The 24,986-nt window shown below is 42.9% G+C and overlaps 1 protein-coding gene across 3 annotated transcripts in view; it reads right to left on the bottom strand.

Annotated features, from left to right (window-relative positions):
* Sos1 (SOS Ras/Rac guanine nucleotide exchange factor 1) overlaps positions 1 to 23,843 on the bottom strand; it is a 104,948-nt gene extending 81,105 nt beyond the window's left edge. For 2 of the 3 annotated variants that reach the window (XM_090337093.1, XM_090337095.1), the window contains exon 1: positions 23,718 to 23,842. In XM_090337093.1, the coding sequence (XP_090193219.1) occupies positions 23,718 to 23,804 (87 nt within the window). In that variant the 5' untranslated portion in view covers positions 23,805 to 23,842. Of the gene's footprint in view, positions 1 to 23,717 lie in introns of all 3 variants that reach the window. The other variant, XM_090337096.1, reaches the window with a different exon arrangement.
* Between the last annotated feature and the right edge of the window lie 1,143 nt (positions 23,844 to 24,986).

The raw sequence follows: 24,986 nt of genomic DNA, 5'->3' as shown, positions 1-24,986 counted from the left end.
AACTTCTAAATTGATTCCATGTTTTAAAAATATTTTAGCTGTGAAGATTTTACCCAACATTATTTTAAATATTTAAGTGGAGAAAAAAAAATCCTCAATATCTGACAGGTATTTATAGTAAAAGTAAATTTAGTACTAGTCTCTACGCTGTTGTAACTAGAGAAAAAAAAAAAATGAGGCCCGGAGTTTGGCCCAGTGGAAGAGTGATTGCCTAGTATGAACGAAGACCTGGGTTCAATTCTTTGATACCACATACATAGAAAAAGCTGAAAGTGGTACTGTGGCTTGTGGGGTAAGGAGATAGCCTTGAAAAAGCCCAACGACAATGCTCAGGCCCTGAGTTCAAGGCCCAAGACTGGCCAAAAAAAAAAAATCTATCATAAGAAAGCCAACAGAAAAACTCATTTAATGTTTAATATTTTGCAAGACAATTGATTCAGTTCTTATAGGTCATTCTTACACCAGGATGAAAGTCTACAGCTAAAGGAAATCTATGAGACACAAGGCTATGTATAAGTAATATGGAGACCTTTGTATGACATTTGAAATCAGTAAGCAAAGTAGAAATGACACTCACAAGCAATTACAAAACTTAAATTTCAGGGGGCCGGGAGTTTGGCCTAGTGGTTAAAGTGCTTGCCTAGCATGCATGAAGACTCGGGTTTAATTCCTCGGTACCACATACATAGAAAAAAAAAGCCAGAAGTGGTGCTGAGGCTCAAGTGGTAGAGCTCTAGCCTTGAGAAAGTCCAAGGACAGTGCTCAGGCCCTGAGCTCAAGCCCAGGACTGGTAAAAAAAAAAAAAAAAAAAAAAAAACTTAAATTTCAGGCGGGTGATGGCTCTCATCTGTAATCCTAGCTACTCAGGAGGCTGAGATCTGAGGATCAAGGTTCAAAGCCAGCCCGGCACAAAAGGACCTGAGACTCTTATCTCCAATTAACCTCTAGAAAACAGGAAGTGGGGCTTGGTTCCAGGGTAAGGTGGTAGCCTTGAGCTGAAGAGCTCAGGGACAACGCCCAGGCCTAGGAGTAGGTTGGTAGCCTTGAGCTGAAGAGCTCAGGGACAGCGCCCAGATAGAGTTCAAGCCCCATGACCCACCCAAAAAAAAAAAACAAACCAAAAAACCTTAAATTTCAACTGGCAAAAACAGATGATATCAAATTACTAATTTTGTTACTTTAGTATAGATATAGCTGTTACCCAAGAAAAAGACACATATTTAAGTGATTCTGATGTAAGCTTATTTACAAAAAACAAAAAAACTTTTGAGAGCAGAGCACCAGTGGCTTATGGCTGTATTTCTAGCTACTCAGAAGGCTGAGAACTGAGGGTCCTATTTTGAATCCAGCCCAGGGAGGAAAGCCCATGAGATTATTTCCAATTAACCCTCCAAAACTGGAAGCAGAGCTGTGGCTCAAATGGTAGAGTACTAGGCCTTGAGCAAAAAAGAGTTCAGGAACAGTGCCAGGCCCTGAATTCAAACTCCAGGACTGGCACAAAAATCAGATATATGTGTAAGTATTTAAGGCAAATATGACCTCTGATGACAGATTTGTTTTAAAGAACATCAGGAGAAGAAAAAGGAGGTAGAAGCACATGTGGTAAAATCTAGGTAAGTCTTGGCTTTAAATGATGGGCACATAAAAATCTACTCCATTCCAGCAATTTATTCCCTTTAAGGTTTAGGAATGAATCTGAATCTTAATCTCCCAATGGATTCTTGATGCAAGTGATCCAAAATCATCTCTAGAGAATCATTAACACACAGAGGGAGATATTCTTACAGTCCCAAATACATCCAAAGAAGTTAGGAGAGGATGTATAAAAAACCTGTTTGTTGAGTTGACTTCCAAAAAATGATTAGAAATTTACTAGGTAAATCAACTGAAGAAGGGAATGTAGCAGGAATAACAGAGAAACAAGACTATAAGCTATAGTTCAGGAAATAGGCAATTTGATAGAATAGAAGGAGGCATGAATGAGGAACATATATAGGAACAGATAAAAGATGTTATCAGATCCTGTTTGGCTTCTGAAATTAATAAGCCAACTGTAAAAATGACACAGGCAACTAAGAAACTTGAATTTCAAGCCTGGCATCAGGGGCTCACAATTGTAATCCTAGCTACTCAGGAGGCTGAGATCTGAGGATAACAGTTCAAGGTCAGCCCAGGAATGAAAGTCCATGAGACTCATCTCCAGTTAACCACCAGAAAACCAGAAGTGACACTGTGGCTCAATGTGGAAGAGCGGTAGGTAGCCTTGAGCTGAAGAGCTCTAGAACAATGCCCAAGCCTGGAGAGTTCAAGCCCCATAACCGACCCAAAAAAAAATTACTAATTTTGATAGCTTTAATATAGGTATAGCAGTTACTCAAGAAAAAGATACATGTTTAAATAATCTGTCACTCAAATAATGTGAGACTACAGTGTGGTGACAGCAGAGGTAGAGAAGAGGTCAGGGAGATAAGAGAAGGCAAGATCCTTAAAGACTTTAGCTTTTCAGTGTAAAGGAGTTGCAATTTTGAAAAAGTAAGAAAATGGCTTTTCTAGCCTCTTCATAAGGACTCACTGCTACTTTCACTGAAGGAACACAAAATTCAATGCTATGGTTCAGATTTCACACTGCAACTAATTTTTAAGAAACTAACATTTGTAGAGTGTGATATCAAAGAAAACTATTTATAATGTCAGAAAGGATGATAAATACATTTTCCTTTTCCATTTATTTGCATGAGGCTCAACATTCTTTACATATGTATTTCAACTAAAATAGCATATCACAGGCCTGGAGTTTAGCCTAGTGGTAGAGTGCTTGCCTAGCATGCACGAGGACCCGGGTTCAATTTCTTGGTACCACATACATACAAAAAAAAAGCCAGAAGTGGTGCTGAGGCTCAAGTGGTAGAGCTCTGGCCTTGAGAAAGTCCAAGGACAGTACTCAGGCCCTGAATTCATGGCCCAGGACTGGCAAAAAAAAAAAAAAATAGTATATCACAACTGGTTGAATACCTATGTTCCTTATTGACCATTCATAAGGGCAAAGATGTGGAAATAATGTGTCCAAGACAAATGAAATGCTTATGTATATATATGATATATGTTTATTACATGATGGTTTATTCAGCTAGAAGAGGAGGAGGAAGGGGGAGGTGGGGGGAGGGGAAGGAGGGGAGAAGACCAGGGGAGGGGGAGGAGGGGCAAGAAAAGGGGAGGAAGGGGGAGGAAGAGCAAGAAAAGGGGAGAAAGGGGGAGGAAGGGGGAAAAGGGGGAGGAAGGGGGAAAAGGGGGAGGAAGGGGGGAGAAGGAGGAGGAGGAGAAAATAGCCAGGAGTCAGTGGCTCACACCAGTAATTCCAGCTACTCTGGGGGCTAAGATCACAGTTTGAAGCCAGCTCAGGCAGGAAAATATCTTACCTCCAATTAAACATAAAAATGCCAGAAGTGGAGCTGCGGCTCAAGAGGTAGTAATGCTTGTGTTGAGCAAAAAAGCTCAGGGATACTGCCAAGACCCAGTTAAACGCCAGAACTTGTAAGAAGAGAGTGAGAGGAGAGAGAGAAAGGAGGGGACAGAAGATAGAGAGGGGAGAAGGGAGAGAGAAAAGAGTAAGAGAGAAGGGAGAGGGAGGAGGGGGAAGGAAAAAGGAGGAAGGGGGAGGAGGCAGGAAGGGATGGAGGGTGGGAAAGGGAGAGAAGGAGAGAGAAGGGGGAGGGGGAGAGAAGGGGGAAGAGGGAAGGGGGAGGGAGGAGAGGGAGAGAAGGAGGAAGAGGGAAGGGGGAGGGAGAGGGGGAGGGGGAGAGGGGGAGAGAGAGGGAGAGGGGGAGAGAGGGAGGGAGGGGGGAGAGAGAGAGAGAGAGAGAGAGAGAGAGAGAGAGAGAGAGAGAGAGAGAGAGGGAGGGAGGGAGGGAGGGAGGGAGGGAGGGAGGGAGGGAGGGAGGGAGGGAGGGAGGGAGGGAGGGAGGGAGGGAGGGAGGGAGGGAGAGAGGCAGACTAAGCCAAGCACAGGTGGTTCAGGCCTGTAATCCTAGCTACTGAGGAATGTGAGATCTGAGGTTCCAAGCCAGCCACCATGAAACTCTTACCTCCAATCAACCACCAGAAAGCTGAAATTGAGCTATGGCTCAAAAGGTAGAGTGCTAGCTTTAAGAACTTAAAGACAAGCTGTGAGTTTGGCCTAGTGGGTAGAGTGCTTGTCTAGCATGCATGAAGACCTAGGTTTGATTCCTCAGTACCACACACATAGAAAAAATCTGGAAGTGGAGCTGTGGCTCAAGAGGCAGAGCTCTAACTTTGAGGAAAGCCCAAGGGGAAGAGCTCAGGCCCTGAATTCAAGCCTCAGGACTGCCAAAAGAGAGGGAGAGAGAGAGAGAGAGAGATCTGGGACAGTAAGCAGGCCAAGTTCAAGCACACATATATGTGCATGCATGCACACACGCAAATTTTTTGAAAGGATATTGCCAACTGCAACAGTATGAACATACTGCATGAAATAAAACAAAGAATAGTACTATTGAACAATGAGATTTACAATAAACTTCATACAAACTATTACATGCATTCATCCTGACAGCGTTCTGGGCACCCTTCCTAAGCCTGGTTTGAATTATATTTATTTTGAAATAAACTACCAAAACTTGTTCCAAATTTTGAAAAGTCTTACAAATATCTAAATGATTTTAAGATATATTTTAAAAAATAGAATATTAACTGTCAATAAATCTTTAAGAATTTCATAAAATGCTCAACTAATTGCTTGCTTTAATTACCAGCAGTGCAAAGAGAGCAAGGGTTTTCAAATTTTAAGTGCAGAGACAGGGCTTCCTGGAGGTAATCCAGGTATACCAGAGAAGGAGGCAGCCTGATTCTACTCATGTTCTGAGTTTAAAATGTATGTGTATGTGTGTATACCTTTAGAAAGAAATGCAGGGTCTTATAATTTGAGAGAAAATTAGGCAAAGATGACAAATTAAATTAAAATCATCAGAATATAGCTAATCCTTTCTTTTGTTTAATGCTTATTTATTTTTGCCAGCCCTGGGGCTTGAATTTAGGGTCTGGGCACTGTCTTTGGGCTTTCTCAAGCTAGGGCTCTACCACTAGGCCACATTCCTGGCTTGTTTTTTTTATTTTTATAGTTATCAAAACAATTTTTTAATTTATTATGCAGTAATTTGTAGTGGAATATAATTACTAATAATTGTATTTATGGCAGTTTTTGCTTAAACACATCAGTGGCATTATCATTTCTAGACATAAATTTGATAACTTCTTTGGATTTTTTTTAATGGTGGCAACCTGAAAATTTTGAACAGTCCTTGTTACTTGCTTAGGGCTTGTGTTTTACCAACCTTAGAATTTACATTTTCACCTTTTCTGCTTCTTTTTGGAATCGTGTCTTGCTATGTAGTACAGGCTGATCTTGAACTCATAATCCTCCTGCTTGTCAGCCTCTCCAAGGCATGTACCACCACACATGGCTGAATCCATTTGTTAAGTGTCATTAATTACACTTATAGTTTTAAAGAACTGTTATTTTCAGAGTTTTTAATAGAAACTCTACATTAAACAATAATTCCTTATTTCCCCTTCTTTTGGGGCCTGATAACCTCCAATGTATTTTCTTTCATTTACCTATTCTAGATATTCCATATAAGTAGAATCACAAAATATTTGTCCATTTGTGTCTGATTTCTTTCATTAGTATAATGTTTTCATGTACTATGCATCATTTCATTTTTTTTTTTTTTTGCCAGTCCTGAGGCTTGAACTCAGGCCTGGCTGGGTACTGTCCCCCGAGCCTCTTTGTGCTCAAGGCCAGTGCCCTACCACTTTAGGCCATAGTGCCACATCTGGCTCAAGTCTCAGCCTCCCAAGTAGCTAGGATTACAGGTGTGAGCCTGCAGTGCTTGGCTCATTCCTTTTTTTTTTTTTAATTAAAGAGTTTATTAACATTGATTTCTACATCATATTTCAAATGACATGTTTAACAAACAAGTGTTCAAGAAGGGAATCTCTATATACAATCACTGGCACTTAGTTTTTAGAACATAATCAAAATTAGGCTAAGGGTTTGTATATCGTAGATACATATTAATTTATGAAATAAAACAGGTCTATAGAGTTATAGGGTTTTTTGTTTTGGGGGGGTTTTTTGCCAGTCCTGGGCTTAAGCTCAGGGCCTGAGCACTGTCCTTGGACTTTCTCAAGGCTAGAGCTCTACCACTTGAGCCTCAACACCATTTTCGGCTTTTTTCTATGTATGTGGTAGAATCGAACCCGGGTCTTCGTGCATGCTAGGCAAGAGCACGCTACCACTAGGCCAAAGTCCCGGCCCCAAGTTATAGGTTTTTATGTCTACGTAGTTGTGTTTATATTTCCAATACCATGTCCATAGCATTGGGTATGCAAATATTGAGTCCTCATTCTTGTATTGTTTGCATCTAATAGCCACATTTTGAGGATACCATGTACCTTCTGTTACTTTGGTCTTGACTTGTCTCACTCAACATGATTCTCTCTAGATTCATCCACTTCCCTGCAGATGCCATTATTTTATCTTGTCTGTTGGCTATGTAGAAGGCTCATTCCTTTTTAAGGCTGAATAATATCCTATTGTGTGTAGGCAACACATTTTGTTTCTTAGTTTATTGACATTTGGTATTCTGCTTTTTTACTACTGTGAATAATGCTGTAATGAATATTGACATACAAATATTGATTTGAGTCTTTGTTTTCAGTTCTTCTGGTATGTATTTAGAGTGGCTTGCTGTGTAATTGTAGTGCAGTTGCTTTGGTTAGCTTTTTGAGGAATGGCATATTTTTTGTAGGGACTATTCCATTTTCCATTCCCATTAGCCTGAGTTTACCTTTTTCTTATTTACTTTGTGTGAAATGATAACTCATTGTGTTTTGGGTTTGTATTTTTCTAATAAATAATGATATTTAGCATACTTGCTGTCTTTCTGTAGATCTTAGAGAAATCAAGATCCATTGCTCAATTTCATTTTTGTTGGCTTTAGAAGATTTTTCCTTTTGTGTGTGTGTGTGCCAGTCCTGGGCTTGAGCTCAGGGCCTGAACACTTGAGCCACGGCTCCACTTCTTTTTTTCTATGTATGTGGTACCGGGGAATTGAACCGGGGTCTTCATGTATGCTAGGCAAGCACTCTATTACTAGGCCAAACTCTGGCCCAACTCTCTTTATATTTCTTATTGGTTAGGTCTGATGGTAATGAACTACCTCTACTTAGTTTCATTTGTGAACATCATCTCTTTCGATTTCACCTTTCAAATTTTATAGACTTCCTGCAGTGGCTAATCTTTTTTTTTTTTTTGGTCTGTCATGGGGCTTGAACTCTGGGCCTGGTCACTGTCCCTAAGCTCTTCAGCTCAATTTCATTTTTGTTGGTTTTAGAAGATTTTTTACTTTTTACTTTTTTTTGGTGCCAGTCCTGGGCTTGAGCTCAGGGCCTGAACACTTGAGCCACTGCACCACTTCCGGTTTTCAAATGAATTGGAGATAAGAGTCTAATAGTTTTTAGTGCCCACTGGCTTTGCTGGCTTTGTATGGAGATCCTCAGATCTCAGCCTCCTGAGTAGCTAGGATTACAGGCGCCAGTCACCTCCCTGGTTCACACTGTGTATTTATGTGTGGGTTAAAAAAAATCTTTAGCCAGGCACTGTGGCTCACGCCTGTAATCCCAGCTTCTCAGGAGGCTAAGATCTGGGGATCAAGGTTCAAAGCCATCCTGGGCACCAAAGGACCTGAAACTCTTATCTCCAATTAACCTTTAGAAAATAGGAAATGGGACTTGGCTCCAGGGTAAGGTGGTAGCCTTGAGCTGAAGAGCTCAGGGACAGGGCCCAGGCAGAGATCAAGCCCCATGACCCACAAACACACACACAGCTTTTTTTTTTTTTTTTTTTTTTTGCCAGTCATGGGGACTGAACTCAGGGCCTAAGCACTGTCCTTAGGCTTTCTCAAAGCTAGAACTCTACCACTTGAGCCACAGCACCACTTCTAGCGTTTTTCTATGTATGTGGTACCAAGGAGTCGAACCCAGGTCTTCGTGCATGCTAGACAAGCACTCTACCCCTAGGCCAAACTCCCAGCCCCCCCAAAAACCTTTTAGTAATTTTACTTTCAGTATGTGTTCATTCAAAACATAGGAAAAGTTGGTGTTTTGTGTTTACTTTTTACCTAATAACCTTACTACAATTACTTATTAGGTCTAAGAATTATATTTTTAGTTGAGGAATGTTTAATTTTTCCTTTTAAATCTTTTTCTTTTTCCTTTCTCTCCCTCCCTCCCTTTCTTCTTTTCTTTTTCCCTTCCCTTTCTTTTCTCTTTCCTCCCCTCCCCTTTCCTAGATGAACCTATTATATAGTCTAGTGTAACCTTGAACTCATGATTCTCTTGTATCAGTCTCTTTAATGCTGGGATTACAGATGTATCTCCAATTCTGGCTTCTGTGTATCTTCCCCCCTGCCCCATCACTTCGTTGCCTCATTCTAGTGGAAGAAAGTTCCAGCATGGATAAGGAGCTGAATATAACTCTTTTTTCTTCAATTTTAGGGGCAATTATTTAATTTTGTAATATTAAGTATACAAATGTAAGTTGCTGCTTGGTGCCAGTGGATCCTACCAATAGTCCTGGCTATTCTGGAGACTGAGATCTGAAGATAGTTGTTCAAAGCCAGCCAGGTAGGAAAGTCTGGAGACTCTGATCTCCAGTAAACAGGAAGAAGAGAGAGGAAAGAGGGAGGGAGGGAGGGAGAGGGCAGAGAGAGAAACTTACTAAAGCAGTTTATTCTGGGGTTACAAGTCAGGTTCATTATTTTAAAATCAAGCAATTTATCATATCATATTAAACAGCTGGAAATATCACATGATCACCAATGCAGAAAAAGTAACAAAATTCAGCATCCATCTGTGAACTTTTAAGTCAGAAAAATAGAAATGGATGACATCTTGCGTTTTTCTGGTGTGGGTAGTGGTGGTGGTAATGGTGGGATGTATGTGCACCCCAGTCCTGGGGCTTAAAATCAGGAACTAGGCGCTGTCAAGTCTACCATTTGAGCCAAAGCTCCACTTTGGGCTTTAAATCCTACAGTGGATACATAGCCTTGTGCTTATACAGTTGGCCTCTACTCCTGTCTACCAAATTACTGCCCTACAGGTCAGGGCTTGGTTTGTCCATGCTCAACAATTTCTATTATGAATTTTAATTTGATCCATTCTGCTCAACACACTCTATGTGGTCCTATTTCTTTTAAATTCATTAAGGTTTATATTGTAGTCCAATATATGGTCTATTGTTTTGTATTACTTTAAAAGAATGCAGGTGTTTTATTTTTGAATAGTCTTTATAAAATTTGCTTCATATTCTGGTTAACAATATTACTGAGTTCTAAATTTTTGAGAGAGGGAGTTTAACTGTGGATTAATTTGTGTTTCCTTTTTGTGTCACCAGTTTTCCAGCTGGTACATAAACATTTAATATTACTGCCTTCATAGAAGATGTAAAATTTTATCATTATATAATTTTTTGTCTCCAATAGATTATTTCCTTTGTAATATACTTTAGCTGGTTAAAAAAAAATCAGGGTTGGGAATGTGGTCTAGTGGTAGGGTGTTTGCCTAGCATGTACAAAGCCCTGGATTCAATTCCTTGTCACCACATACACAGAAAAAGCCAGAAATGGTGATATGGCTCAAGTGGTAGAGCTCAAGCCCCAGGACTGGGAAAAAAAAAAATTCATGATACAAACAGGGAAATTTGAATACAAAGTAAATATATTTTTCAGGTATTATTTTTCAAATGTAGAAATATTGTTGCAGAAATTATAAAATATCTAAATTTTTTTAGATTATAAACAGCTATCTAACTCATTTCTGTTTCTACTTTTTTGGCCCTAAACAACGCTATTTTCTTTTCTTTTCTTTTCTAAGTGGGTCTGGGGGCTTGAACTCCACCTGGGTGTAGTCTCTAAGCTCTACAGCTTAAGACTATAGCCCTACCCTTGAGCTAAGCCCCATTTCCCATTTTTCTAGAGGTTAATTGGAGGTTAGAGTGTCAGGTCCTTTTGTGCTCCAACTGGCTTTGAACCTTGATCCTCAGCTCTCTGCTTCCTGAGTAGCTAGGATTACAGGTGTGAGCCACCATAGATTTATTTTCTTTCTTCCCCCCCCCCCCCATGGATATGGGACTTGAACTCTGCCCTGGGTGCTGTCCCAGAGCTCTACAGCTCAAGGCTACGGCCCTACTCTGGGAGACATAGCCAATTCACTTCCCATTTTCTAGTAGTTAATTGGAGATAAAGAGTCCCATGCTGAACTCTTTCACCAATATGCTTAGGGACTAATTAAGGCATGTCTCAGCCACACACATTCAGCCCAAGAGCATGGACAATTCAATCCTAGCAAGATTTGAGAGGATTTAATGGAAGGATTCGATCATTTAGGAGAGGTTGTGTGTGTTTCACATTTTTCTGGTAGAAGCAGAAAGCTTCTGTTTAAAGGCATTTATTTAAGTTGGAACAATGGAGCATATATTCTATGTTTCATCGAATGGTACATTTGTAATGTAGTCCCATTGTATATAATGGTGTTTCTTTTATTCTTACCATTGAATACTATCAAATTGCATAAATGTAAATATAATTCATTCGATAGTTCACGATCATCTGCTTAGGAAAATAAAGTTACCATGAGGAAAAAAAAAGTCTCACATTCTTTAGTGCCCAGGCTGGCTTTGAACCACAATCCTCAGATCTCAGCCTCCTGAGGAGCTAGGATTACAGGCATGAGCCACCATGACCAGCAAAGCTATTTACTAAAATTGATCCTATTTGAAATAAAGCTGTTTTGGCATGTGAGCAGATAACAGATTTTTTTTTAAGACTTTAAATCTTTTTAGTCAAAACTATTTTTTTTTTTTTTGGCCAGTCCTGGGCTTGAGCTCAGGGCCTAAGCACTGTCCTTAGATTTTCTCAAGGCTAGACCTCTACCACTTGAGCCTCAGCACCACTTCTAGCTTTTTTCCATGTAGGTGGTAACCAAGGAATCAAACCCAGGCCTATGTGAATGCTAGGCAAGCACTCTACCACTAGGCCAAACTCCCAGCGTTTGTATGTGTATGTGCATTGGTACTAGGGCTTAAACTCAGGGACCAGGCACTGATGCTTAAGACTTCTTTGCTGGTAATACTTGGCCCCATTAGATGGAGAGAGGGAGGGACAGGGAGAGGAAGGGAGAGACATGGATGTATGTATAACTTTTTTCCCCCCATAAATATCCCCACTCCCAACTTGTCTGGGCGATTATTATCGGAATTTGACTTTACAAGGAAGTTAATTTACTTATTTGCATTGTCTGCCTTTGAGATAAATCAGACTAGAAAAGAAACCTAACCAAAAATGTAGCATCTTCATGGCCATATAGCTAGACTATTTAGAATATGTAACAATAAGATTGTCTGAAATACCAGTTCACTGATTCATATAGTAATAACCTGGGTATACCTTGAATTGTTTCTTTTGTCTTCTTGTTCTGTGTACGATTTGTGTATGACAGAACTTTGTGAACATTAAACAATGCTCATTTGATTAGCTACTGAAGCAAACTGTATACCATTAATTTTAATGAAAATTAAGTTTTTGACTATTAAGAGTTCACCCCCCAGAAATCTTTTGATTTAATGTAGGAGTCTGAAGAAACAGATCACCCACTTTAAGTGGAAGGGAAATGAATTTAATTATCCAAAATCAGAGAGAATTAGGAAACCATCATTACTCTTGGGCTGAGAGCTGAGAAGCCCCAGAGATGACCCCAATTGGCCATCAGAATGAGCCTTTAAGGCAACATAATTGACTGAGGGCCCCAGCTGCTGCACTCTGAAATCCATCACTGGGTTTGCTTCTAACTGGCCCCTTCCAGGCAATGACAGAACAAGGCAGGCATACTAAGACAGCTAAGGCAGGCAGATACAGAATTCCTGTGACAGGCAATTTTCACTGAAAGACTTCCTAAGACCTTGGTAAACTTTTTTTTTTTTTTTTTTTTTGCCATGCCTGAGCTTGAGGTCAGGGCCTGAGCACTGTCCTTGGACTAGAGCTCTACCACTTGAGCCTCAGCACCACTTCTGGCTTTTTTTTTTTCTATGTATGTGGTACCAAGGAATTGAACCCAGGTTTTCGTGCATGCTAGGCAAGCACACTACCACTAGGCCATATTCCCGGCCCCTAAACTTTCTTTAGTACAGCACTGCAATCTAAGATTAATTTTACCCAAAGTTCCTCCTTCCTTTGCCTATTTCACTTGAAGTTAGACTTGCCTAAGTCTGACAACTGCCCCCTGGTCTCTTGCCCCTTGTTCTTTTCAACACTTTATTTAGTAAATGTCTTATGACTTAACTCATTAGTAATGTATTCTTTTTTTCCCCTTTTTTGTTGCCAGTATTAGGGCTTGAACTCAGAGCTTCATGCTCTCACTTGGTCTTTCTGCTCAAGCATGCTACTCTACTACCTGAGCCACACATCCCCTTGTGGCTTTTTGCTGGTTAACTGGAGATAAGTCTTTCTCACATTCATCTGCCTGGGCTGCCTTTGAACCTTGATCCTCAGCTCTCAGCTTCCTGAGTAGCCAGGATTATAAGTATAAGCCACCTGCTCAGCTTGTAGTGTATTTTTGAGGGGACAGAGTCAGAACCCCAGCAACTCAAAAATATATACTGAACACTATGGAGAGAACTATGAGAAGCAGCATCATGGTGAATGTTGAGAGTAAAAGGGATTTTGTCCTCACAGTACTCCATTATCTACAAGGAAGAAGTCACTTTAAATACTGTTTCAAGGGGCCAGGAGTATGGCTTAGTGGTAGAGTGCTCACAGAGCATACACAAAGTTCTGGGTTTGATTCCCCAGTAGAGTGCTAGCCTTAAGAAGATTCAAGAACATTGCCCAGGCTCTGAGTTCAACTCCCAGGACTGGTAAAAATAGATAGATAGCTTTAAAGATTTAAAACTGTCAAGACAACTGGCTCATGCGTGAGCCACAGTGCCTGGCTAAAGGTTTTTTTTTTTTTTTTTTTTTTTTTGCCAGTGCTGGGCTTGAGCTCAGGGCTTGAGCACTGTCCCTGGATTTTCTCAAAGCTAGGGCTCTACTATTTGAGCCACAGCACCACTTTCTGGCTTTTTTCTACGTATGTGATACCGAGGAATCGAACCTGGGTCTTCGTGCATGCTAGGCAAGCACTCTACCACTAGGCCAAACTCCCGGCCCCTGGCTAAAGGTTTTTAACCCACACATAAATACACAGTGCGAACCAGGGAGGTGACTGGCGCCTATAATCCTAGCTACTCAGGAGGCTGAGATCTGAGGATCGCTGTTCAAAGCCAGCGCAGTTCAAAGCCAGCCCAGCACTAAAGAACACGAGACTCTAATTTCCACTTAATCTCTAGAAAACAGGGAAATGAGGCTTAGACTCAGGAGTAAGAACAGTAGCCTTGAGCTAAAGAGCTCAGGCACAATGCCCAGGCCCAGAGTTCAAGCCCCAAGACCCACCAAGGGAAAAAAAAAAAAAGATTTAAAAAACCATAAAAAGGACCAGGAGTTTGGCCTAGTGGTAGAGTGCTTGCCTAGCGAAGACCCAGGTTCGATTTCTCGGTGTCACATACGTAGAAAAAAGCTGGAAATGGTTCTGCGGCTCAAGTGGTAGAGCTCTAGCCTTGAGAAAGCCCAAGGACAGTGCTCAGGCCCTGAGTTCAAGTCAGGAATGGCCAAAAAAAAAATCATAAAAAGTGCTATTATAACTAAGGTTCAAAGTTACTAAAATATGAGGTGAGGGATTCAGTCTACCTTTAGAGGATGTAGAAAGGCTGTGGAAGAGGTGGTAAGTGGAAAGTACTTTGAAGAACAACACAAGCCTTCAGGCTTTACCTGCCTGTCATTACCGACAGTACAGTCCACCAAAGTCCTATGTGTTTTGCCATACATGGCTACTTTCACAGTGTAAATCCCTCCTACTACAGCTCCTAGCCCCACATTACTGCGGTTTCTTAAATTTTTCTCCAGAATGTTTTCTTCTTCTAACATTCCTTCTTTTATCTCCATCATACTTAAACCACTAATCAGATACCTGGGAATCCTTTTTCGATTCCTCAGTGTTCTGCACAGAATCACCAATCTATCTCTTATCAGCCTTAAAATTTGTCCAGTATTCTTTATCTCTACCATCATCCCTTTCACAAATGGCTGCAAAAAAATCTTCTAACTAGATTTCCTCCCTACAAAGTCTAGCTCTAATTTAATCCATGTTCCACAAAGTATGATTATCCTTCAAATTTCTTATCTACTAGTACCCTGCTTAAAAGCTTTTCAGTGGCTCCCCAGTGCTGGCCCCACATCCCAGCCTCCAGCTAGACAGAATTAAGATGGTAAGTCACTTAGCCTTCCAGCTACCACAAATCCTGGGAATTCATTTCTTTTAATCCTTTGCTGCTTAACTCCCACTTCCTTAAAATATCCCTTCTTACCAGGCCCAGGGTGAGGATATAATCTGAGGATTATTGTTCAAAGCCAGCCCAGACAGAGAAGTTTCTGACATTCTTATTTCTAACTAACCACCAAAAAGCTGAGAGTGGAGCTCTGGCTCAAGTGGTAGAGAGCTATTGTTGCACAAAAGCTCAGGGATAATACCCAGGCCCTGAGTTCAAGTCCCAGGACCAGCCCCCCAAGAAATCCCTTTGAGCTGGAGACATGGCTCTGTAGTATAGCCTAGCAAGCATGAGGACCTCAGTACCATTCCTCACTCCCCTGCCCCCAAATCACTTCTATCATACCCAATAAGAATGCAAAAAAAGTCTCCTAATTATCCTCAGCCCCTTCCTTTATGGTAGTTTACATTCGCAATAGCTAGTGCCTTTAGGTCTTTCTTTTGCTGGGTAGATAGCTGCACAGCTTAGTGGAGCACGTGCTTAGGAGGCCCAATGTTCAATCCCCAGAATCCCCCTATTTTTACTTTTTTTTTTTTTTTGCTAGTCCTGGGCTTGAACTGCTTGAACTCAGTGCCTGAGCACTGTCCTTGGGCTTTCCTCAAGGCCAACGCTCTATCACTTGTGCTGTACCACTTTGGGCTTTTTTTTTTTTTCAGTGTATGTAGTACTGAGGAATCGAACCCAGAGCATCGTGTATGCTAGGCAAGCACTCTACCACTAGACCAAACTTCTGGCCCCCTCCCCCATTTTTAAATGTAGAAGTCTTTTTCCCAAATGAAATACTACATAAAAGCCAATATATAAAAGTACTCCTCAAGCCAGGCACTGTGGTGGTGCGCGATTGGCTCTAGTCTGTAATCCTAGCTACTCAGGAGGCTGAGATCTGAGGATCAAGGTACAAAGCCATGCCCAGGCACAAAAGGACTTGAGACTCTTATCTCCAATTAACCTCTAGAAAATGGGAAATGGGGCTTGGCTCAAGGGTAGGGTGGTAGACTTGAGCTGAAGAGCTCAGGGACAGTGCCCAGGCACAGAATTCAAGCCCCCAGATCCACCAAAAAAGTGGGGGCTTCTCAGTTGAAATGGGGAAAGAGGGGCAAAGCCATCTGCATTCACTCTCTCCTGAAGAGGCACTTATTTGCTAAAGTCAAAGATTCCAAAGAATTAGAAAAATAATTGCACTGTACTATACTACTACTCAAAGGAGGCAATATTGTATTAAGAAAAAGGTTGTCTTAGAGATAGACAGATCATGGTTTTCCTCTTTATTAGTTACTATACTGTATGTTGAGCAGTTTACCCTTTGAAGATCCTTTCCTCATTTATAAAGGTGGGATATTACCACCTTGGAAAATAGTGCAACAAAGTACATATTGTATGTATATGTGAACTATACATACGTATACTATAGTGCCTAAAAACTGGCAAATAGCTGGAACTCAATAAAATACTATCTGCCACAAGCCAAGCAGAAAAAAACACAGCTTCAGCATAAAGAGTTTTTAAGTTCAAACACAAAAAATAAATATAATAAAATAAAAAAGGCAAGTCACAGGCTAGAATATTCATAAAGCATACATACAGCAAAGGGTATTTAACCAGCATATACCAAAGGCTCACAATTCAATGCTAAAGGCCTGAAGTGTGGCTTAAAAATAGTGTGCCAGGGCCGGGAGTTTGGCCTAGTGGAAGAGTGCTTGCCTAGCATGCACGAAGACCTGGGTTCAATTCCTTGGTACCACATACTTAGGAAAAGCCAGAAGTGGTGCTGAGGCTCAAGTGGTAGAGGTCTAGCCTTGAGAAAAATCCAAGGACAGTCCTCAGGTCTTGAGCTCAAGCGCAGAACTGGCCACAAAAAAAAAAAAAAAGTGTGCCAGGCCCCGATTCAAATGCTAAATTCAATGCTAAAAACAGAAAATTCAACTTTTAAATGGACAAATGTATAAAGCAGTCATTTCTCAAGGAAATGATACTAAGAACAAATACTCATAGTTAACAAGGTGGCACAAGGTCACATTTAGATACCATTACAAATGCACCACGATGGCTAAAATTAATGACTGGTCGCACCAAATACTGCCAAGGTATGGAGTAATTAGATTTCTCATACATGGTTGGCAAGAACAAAAAATGGTACAACCTCTTTGGGAAAAGATCTGGCAGTTTTTCATAAACTAAACAGACACCTACTCTATGAGCTATTTCTATTGGTATTGTGCAAGTGTAATAAACATGTTTCTTTCTTAAAGAACAACTTGTTTGTGTAAGAAAAGTCATTGCAACTTTAGAGGTATGGCTTAAGTGAAAAAGTGCCTGCCTCATAAGTGGAAAGCAGAGTTCAATCCCCAACATCACAAAAGAAAAAAAGAAAAAGCCACAATAGTCCCGAAGTTAAACATCCCAGTATCTATACAATGCATAAACAAACTACAGCAAGCACACTTACAGGATGGGAAAAAGGACTGAATTAATTAGAAAACAACCTCACAACTTCAGCAGAGCACTAGTAGCTCATCATACCTGTAATCCTAGCTATTCAGGAGGCTGAAATCTGAGAACTGTGGTTCAAAGATTCTTATCTCCAATTAACTAGAAAAAAAGCCACACTGGAGACATGGTTCAAGTGATAGAGAACCAAAAAAAAAGCCAAGCAAGAATGTGAAGCCCTGAGTTTAAGCATGCCCGCACATGCACATACACTCGCACATACACACATACCCATACACGAAGTTTTACTTATTTTTCAAATATACCAGTCTTGAACTATGATCCATCCCCCTACCTGTGTCTCTTGCTATGTCTAGCCATACATATTCCACCATCTAACTTTTTGTTTTTCTTTTTTTTTGGGGGGGAGGGGAACAGTTCTGAGATTTGGCAGTACAGAGCCTAGTGTTCACTACCCAGGCACTCTTCACTACAGCCAAGTTCCTAACCCTTTTTGCTTTGGTTAATCTTGAGATAGTCTCAGATTTATACCTGAGCATGACTGGACTGCAGTCTTCCTATTTATATTTTGTATCATCACACTCATCCTAATTTTTTTCATAATGAATTGTGATAGCAAACATCTAGCTCAATAGTAGAGTACGTATTCAATATCCTCGAAGCCCAGAGTTCAAATCCCCTGCACTACACAAAAAATAATTAACCACCAGGAAGTAGCACTGTAGCTCAAGCGTTAGAGCACAAGCCTTGAGCTAAAGAGCTCAGGGACAGTGCCCAGGCCCAGAGTTCAAGGCCTACGACCAACCAAAAAAAGAAAAAAAAATTAACCATCAGATAAAAATATGCTAAGATGAACAGCAAAGATTGTTTTTTTTCCTATTCCATCTACAACTGTAGCAGACAACATATTCAAGGACTGTGGGAAGTACTTAGCACTTGTAACAAGCATATTGGTTAAAGCATCCTTCCTACTATTATTTCTGAACTTGTCTGCCAATTCTGGACTACAGCCTTCCCTCTACCATAATCCTTGTGGAGTTCACCATCCACATCTACAACCTGCTTTTCAATACACCAACTTCAGAGTTGTATATCCCTCAGCTCTGACATTTTAAAACTCTAAAATACAAACAATGTCATCTCTATTCACAAATCCCAAATTTCATCACTGTTCAAATTCCTTACTCTAGCCGTAGGGAATTTTTTTTTTTTTTTTGGTGGGTCATGGGGCTTGAACTCGGCCTGAGCACTGTTCTTGAGCTCTTCAGTTCAAGGCTACCATCCTACCTCTGGGCCTGGGCATTGTCCCTAAGCTGAAGAGCTACAGCCCTACCCTTAAGCCAAGCCCCACTTCCTCTTTTCTAGAGGTTAATTTAAGATAAGAATCTCAGGTTCCTTGTATACCGGCTGGCTTTGAACCTTAATCCTCAGATCTCAGCCTCCTGCTTAGCTAGGATTACAGGTGTGAGCCACCATGCTGTGCCGGCTTTTTTTTTTTTCTTGACGAGGAATATTTGGATATTTATAACATCAATCACAATCATACAAAATTATCAATATGGGCAGACAGCCACAGCAGCCCATAAAAAAGCATCTGCCCCCATTCCATATAGAATGATTTGGGGGCTTTATATGGCTACTAGGACAGTAAGTCTTGCTTTAATTTTACCCCATCAAAAGAGGCTACCAAGCATTAATTTTCTCTCCTCTAAACACCAAGCCAATCTGTATCTCTTTTAACTCCTATCTCAGAGCAAAGTCTGTCCCCTTCCCTGCATACTACGGTGTTTTTAAAAATGCAGACTGTAACAAAATTACTTGGGAAAATTAGCTTTCCCAAATCTGTTTTTTCCTTCCATTCAATGGAAACAAACACGGAATCCTGGCCCAGAATTTCAAGTGTAGGCTTGTCTGGGTCCTCTGGCATTAAAAACAACAACAACAACAAAAATCCTATGAGAATCAAGTGGAATCACATGTGAAACATTTACTAGTATCTGACAAACAGTACAAGGCAAATTCCACTAGACTCAACTCCTTCTTCATTACCTTACTAGAATTCTCTGTGTCCCAAAGGTTTCTGCCCCAAAGAATTTTAACAAATTTCTGCTATCTTGAGATAAGCAAAACTCTCTTTGCCAACTTTAAATAATCCATCACTTGCCTAAGCAGAGTATCTTTCCCCTTCATTTTCAAGTTTATAGAAAAAAAAAACAACTTAGAAAATAAAATAGGCATTAGCGTTCATATTGTTCCTATGTTTATCCATCTCCTATCCTCACACTAACACTGCTTTGACATAAGTAGCCAATGGCCCCTTTGCTGTCAAATCCAACACTTTTCATTTTTCTGTAGGCCAATATGGTAACCCATCTTGAAGCTCACACCTCTCTCAGCTTCTCAAACACAGGGTCTCTCTTTTTCATCCTCCTCTCCCAGTTCTACACTCTTATCTCCAACTGAACACCAAAACAGTTGACAAAGACCAAGATTGTACACACAAACTGCTTTGTTAAATAGCAAAATAATAGTACATAATAGTCTAAAATTGGGGGCCAGGAGTTTAGCCTAGTGGTTAAAGTGCTTGCTTAGCATGCATGAAGGCCCAGGTTCAATTCCTTGGTACCACATACATAGAAAAAAGCTGGAAGTGGTGCTAAGGCTCAAGTGGTAGAGCGCTAGCCTTGAGAAAGTCCAAGGACAGTGCTCAGATCCTGAGCTCAAGCCCAGGACTGGCAAAATGATAATAATAATAATCATCATCTAAAATTTAAGAAAAGCAAAGAAAGGAATGGGTTGGGAAGGGTGGATGAGAATGCTGAAAAGGGTGACACTGATCAAGATGCGGTTTTTGTAAACTGCTTTGTTGAATGGCAACTCCTTTGTACAACTATTTAAAAATAATAAAAACTTAAAAAAAAAAAAAAAGGTCTTTCTTCCACCACCACTCTATCCTGATTAAAAACAATTCTGGGTCTCCCTTCCCCAGTTCTTTACATGTTTCATTGGCACTCAGGTCTCAGGTAACTAAGTACTGTAAGTCCAGAACACAATAAAAATGTCCTTTTTTTCTACCTGCCTAATTTTCCCAATTTGAATGTTTTCAGTACATGAGAAAACATGTACAAAAAGAACCTGAAAGATTCCCCCCAGTAACCCAGAAAGATAGTAAATCCTGCCAATTACACCTTTTAAACATTTCTCAATCTAGGCCCACATCCCCATTCTAATTCAAATACATGTCCCCTCTTAGCTGCACTTTTTCCCCACTTTATGTCTCTTTATTCTCCAACCTATTTTTCAATTCTCAAGTCAAAGTACATTTTCTAAAATTCAAATCCATTATTATTTTCCTATTTCAAACTTCACAGTGGCTTTATTTCTTCAAGATAAAATTCAAATCCTTAAGCTACCACCAGTGGCTCACACCTGTAATCCTAAATATGCAGCAGGCCGAGGTTTGAGATTTGAGGATTGCAGTTCCAAGCCAGCCCAAGAAATGAAAGTCTGTGCAACTTTCATCTCCAATTAACCACCAATAAGATATAAGTGGAGCTGTGGATCAAGTGGTAGAGTGATATAGCCTTGAGCAAAACTGTTTAAGGACAGTACCCAGGCTCTGAGATTCAAGCCCCAGGACAGCAAATGAACATACACATACACATACACATACACATACACACACACACACACCCCTTAGCTCAGTGTACAAAATTTCTCTGTAAATCAATTATCTCTCCAATCCAGCCTACCAACTCCCATTACATTCTAGTTTCTTATTATGTCATTTATCCTTTTATCCTTAGTGCCAATGGCAATACTTGTTGAGGTAGGCATGATGTATCTGCATGATAAGAAAGGCCTTAAACTGGTAGATGTAGTCAGAGAGTGGGATATTCTGAATTTATTCAGAAGATGTAGCCAGATCACCAATCTCCACAAACTATGCTAAAAACTGTGCACTTTACCTTACATTAAGTTCAAAAATCATCTAAACAAAAGCGTGGTGTGTTCATAAGTGTACTATTGTTCCTGAAATCTGGTAATGGCGAGTGATGGGCAGTGGATTCAGTCTAAAGGCGACTGTATTGACCTGTTAAAAGGGATGCGGGGCAGGACGAGACTGGAGGAGAGATTATAAGAACAGGTTAAGGGGGAATGAACCAGAACGTGGACAGTAATGCAGAAGTCAGAGGGGACACCAAAGTTATTTTTGTTTGTCAGTCGTGGGGCTTGAACGCTAGGCCTGGATGCTGCCCCTGAGCTCTTTAGCAAGACTACCACCCTACTCCTTGAGCCACAGCACCACTTCCTGTTTTCTGGTGGTTAATTGGAGATAAGAGTCACACAGACTTTAGTGACCTTTAGTGACCAGGCTGGCTTTGAATCGAGATCCTCACATCTCAGCCTCCTGAGTAGCTAGGATTACAGGCGTGAGCCACCACATCCAGTGACTCCAAAGTTTTGAATCCCCAAAAATACTAAAGCTATTAATGAAGAAATTTAAAACAAAAAAAAAAAAAAAAAAAAAAAAACTGGTTGGTTGAGGGATAGATGTGAAAGTTAGGTATTTCCTTTCCCATTTATTCAATGTGTCAGGCACTGTATACAAGGGAAATAAAATAAAGGTTAAGATACTATTCCTGGGGTCCAGGAGTTTGGCCTAGTGGTAGAGTGCTTGCCTAGCATGCATGAAGACCCAGGTTCAATTTCTTGGTACCACTTACATAGAAAAATGCAGGAAGTGGTGCTGAGGCTCAAGTGGTAGAGCTCTAGCCTTGAGAAAATCCAAGGACAGTGCTCAGGCCCTGAGCTTAAGCCGAGGACTGGCCAAAAAAAAAAAAGATACTATTCCTGGTCTCAAGAAGCAACAAATCTAGGAGGGAAAGGGAGGAACAGACGAGAAAACGGAAACTTAAAAATTCACTGCTACAAGTTAAGATGGGATTCTAGAAGAAATCAAAGGAACAGGATCAAATTCTTCCCTAAAAGCTGAGATAAGCTCTAAATTGGGGGACTGGGAATGTGGTTTGGTGGTACAGCACTAGCCTAGCATGCATAAAGCCCTGGGTTCAAGTCCTTAGTAGCACACAAACAGAAAATGCCAGAAGTAGCACTATGGCTCAAAAATTAAATAAAAGAAAACCTCTTTAGGTTAATCCCAAGGATATGCAGAGTTAGGCCAGGCAAAAAAGGGCATTCTAGGTTAAAGGAACAGCAAGTCAAAAAGAGCCGCCGGTAAAAGAACACAGTTGGCCATTCTACATATAGTCTAATAATAAGTCTGAAGAATGAGTTCAAGATACAGCAATCTCCACATGAAACATCCAGAAGGCAGGTGAAAAGCACATATTCTAAGGCATGAAATGTTTGTCCAACCTTGTCTTAGCTGTCTTACAATCCCAGTCAGTCGATATTTACATAAGGGCCTTACATATCAGATTAAGTGCCTCCTTCCCTTATTTTTGCTAGAGTAAAAGGAAAAAATGAGATTGTATAAATAAACAAACAGTAATGGAACCAAGCCAAATCAGAGATAGATGTGTTTACTGAGGGGCAACTATTTACACAACCCCAGTAAGTTCAATATCTTGCCTGATAGGGGCCCTAAATGGAGAGATTCTCCCTGATCTTCAAGAAAAGCTGAAATTTCAGATTTTCTGTAGGCCTCATTTTTTAATATTTTACTTAAAAACAAAAACCTGTCAAACAAAATGCGTTTATGGAGATTTCAGTAAGAGCCACCCATTAAGTCTGCCAATCTCTAATATCTCTTGATGGTTTTCTTGGAGCTGCCTGCGTCTAAGCAAAACAGCCCTAAACTGGTAATGTTTTTATGAGGGACTTTTTTTTTTTGTACATTTTAAAACTTTTTTTTTTTTCTGTTTCCCCTTGTACTGGCCGGGCATCAGCTTCAAGCATCAGTTAGATACACTAACTACCCTGCTTCTGTAACAAGCTAAAAAAGTAAGCTTGCAGGTAACACAAACACAAATGGATGCAGCGGAGCTTGACGGTCTATGAAGAATATAAAATACACGGCATCTCTTTGATTTTCTTAGAAAACATCGCAGTTGTTTGTGGTTATTGAGCACCCTTTCTTTCAGAGAGCAAAAAGTAACTTCACATCTGAAATATTAACGGCAGACTCTGCTAAACATATCAGCTTCTAGAGTGAGATACACCAAGAGGGTATTTTCCAATCTGCAAAATAGTGACATGTGCACCACCTCCCACTTAATGGAGAGAATGGAGAGTCATTACAGAGGGCGGGCAAAGCGAAGCAGAAGCAGAGCAGGCCAGCCAGGTCCTGCTGGCAGGCAAGCTCGCAATTACTTATCGCAAGCATCATGGCCAGAGCATTCAAGAGCCAGTAAAACGAGCGCACAGGACACCTAAAACGGGAGGGTGACAGCAGCAGCTCCGCGAGACTGACCAGGCGGAAAAGTGACCTGCTTTGACCTCCACTGAAAACGGAGGCTCCTCCAACTGCCGTCTGACCATCGGGGGCAGGGCATGACCCTCCCCGTGGCTGGGTTCTCCGGACCAACTCTCCCAGGCTTTCGGCGGCCTGCCCCCACCCGCCGCCCCTCCCCGGGGCCCCCGGGGTGCAAGTCAGCCCCGGGAGCCGGGCTGGGTCGGTGTGCGCGCTCCACTCGGAGGGGAGAAGGCCGGCCCGGCGCGCCCCGCCTCCCCCGCCCTCGCCCGGCCCCGGCGCCCGCGCCGCGGGGCGGCCTCGGGGAAGCGGGGCTCCGCGCGCGCGCGCGCGCCTCACCTTTTTCAGCGCCGGCACCAGGAGCCCCCGCCACTTGGGCGCGTTCTCCTCGCTGAAGAACTCGTAGGGCAGCGGCGGCGCCTGCATGGTGCCCCCGGGGCGCCTCCGGACGGGGAGAGAGGGGCGGCGGCGGCGGCGGCCGGGCCCGGGAACCGCGAGAGGGCGAGCTCGCAGCGCGGAACAGGGCCGCGGCCCCACCGGACGGCCCGGCCCCCTCGGGGCGCCGCGCGGCCCGACTAGCCCCGGCGAGGCGACGGCGGGGCGAGACCCGCACCCGGTCCCCCACCCGTCACGGGCACCGACCTCGGACAGCCGACGCAGCCCGGCGGCGGCGGCGGTGGCATCCCGCACCACCGCCCCGGGGCAGGCCCCCCCGCCCCTTCCCGGCCCGCCGGCGCCGCCCCGGGCCGCCCTCCGCTCCGCCGAGGCTGCGCTCCGGGGCCCGGCCTGGCCCGCCGAGGAGCGGGCGGCTGAGGGAGGGCGTGCGGGGAGGGCGCTCCGGCCGTTCGTTCCCGCGGGGACTCTGGCGCGCGGGAGCCGCTCCGGGCGGGGCGGGGCTCGGCCGGGGTCTCCGGGGAAGGGAAGGGCTCGAGGTCGCGGTCCGGGGAGCGGGCTGCCGGGAGCTGCCGCCGCGGCCGCCGCCGATGCCGGTGTAGCGCCGGAGCTTCCTACTAACGAACTGAACCTGCGCGCTACTGAGCATGCGCGGGCGGGCCGGGCTGGTTCGCTCCGGGTTTTCCGGCTGCCCGGGGAGGTGGAGGGACGCGGCGGCGGGGAGGGCGGGCGCGTGGCGGGGCCGGGGCCGCGCTCCCGGAGGCTGCGGACGGGAGGAGGGCGGGAGACCACCCCCCCCCCGGAGGCGAGTCCCGGCACCGCGGGGCCTGCGGGTGTGGGAGAAGGAGGGGCGGCCGACCCGAGAGCGGACGCCATTGTGTGGTTGGGTCGCCCGGGATCCCCGGGTCTGGAGGACCCTGGGCCTCGGCGTTTCGGAAAGTGTGCGCGCGCGCGTGTACTTTGTTCCCGAACACGAAGATAAGGAAGGCTTAGCGCATGCAGTGTGGACTAAACACACTGCCCCGAAGACCGAGTTTCCTCTCGCGAAACCCTGTCTGCCCGGCGCTGCGCGTCCAGCCGGCCTCGGTGCCGAGCTAGCGAGTCCTGAGGGGTTGAGCTGCGGGTTCAGGACCGGACTGGCGCCAAGCCCGCTTCAGATGGGAGTCCCAAGGAGCCACCTCTTCTGCAGATCCCAGAGCATTTAGAGTATCCGGG

This window comes from Megascapheus bottae, chromosome 7, assembly GCF_031878675.1.
Source record: "Megascapheus bottae isolate mThoBot1 chromosome 7, mThoBot2.hap1, whole genome shotgun sequence".
NCBI classification, from domain to species: Eukaryota; Metazoa; Chordata; class Mammalia; order Rodentia; family Geomyidae; genus Megascapheus; species Megascapheus bottae.
Note: the sequence above shows the minus strand (reverse complement) of the source record. Positions and strands in the feature narration are given on the sequence as shown.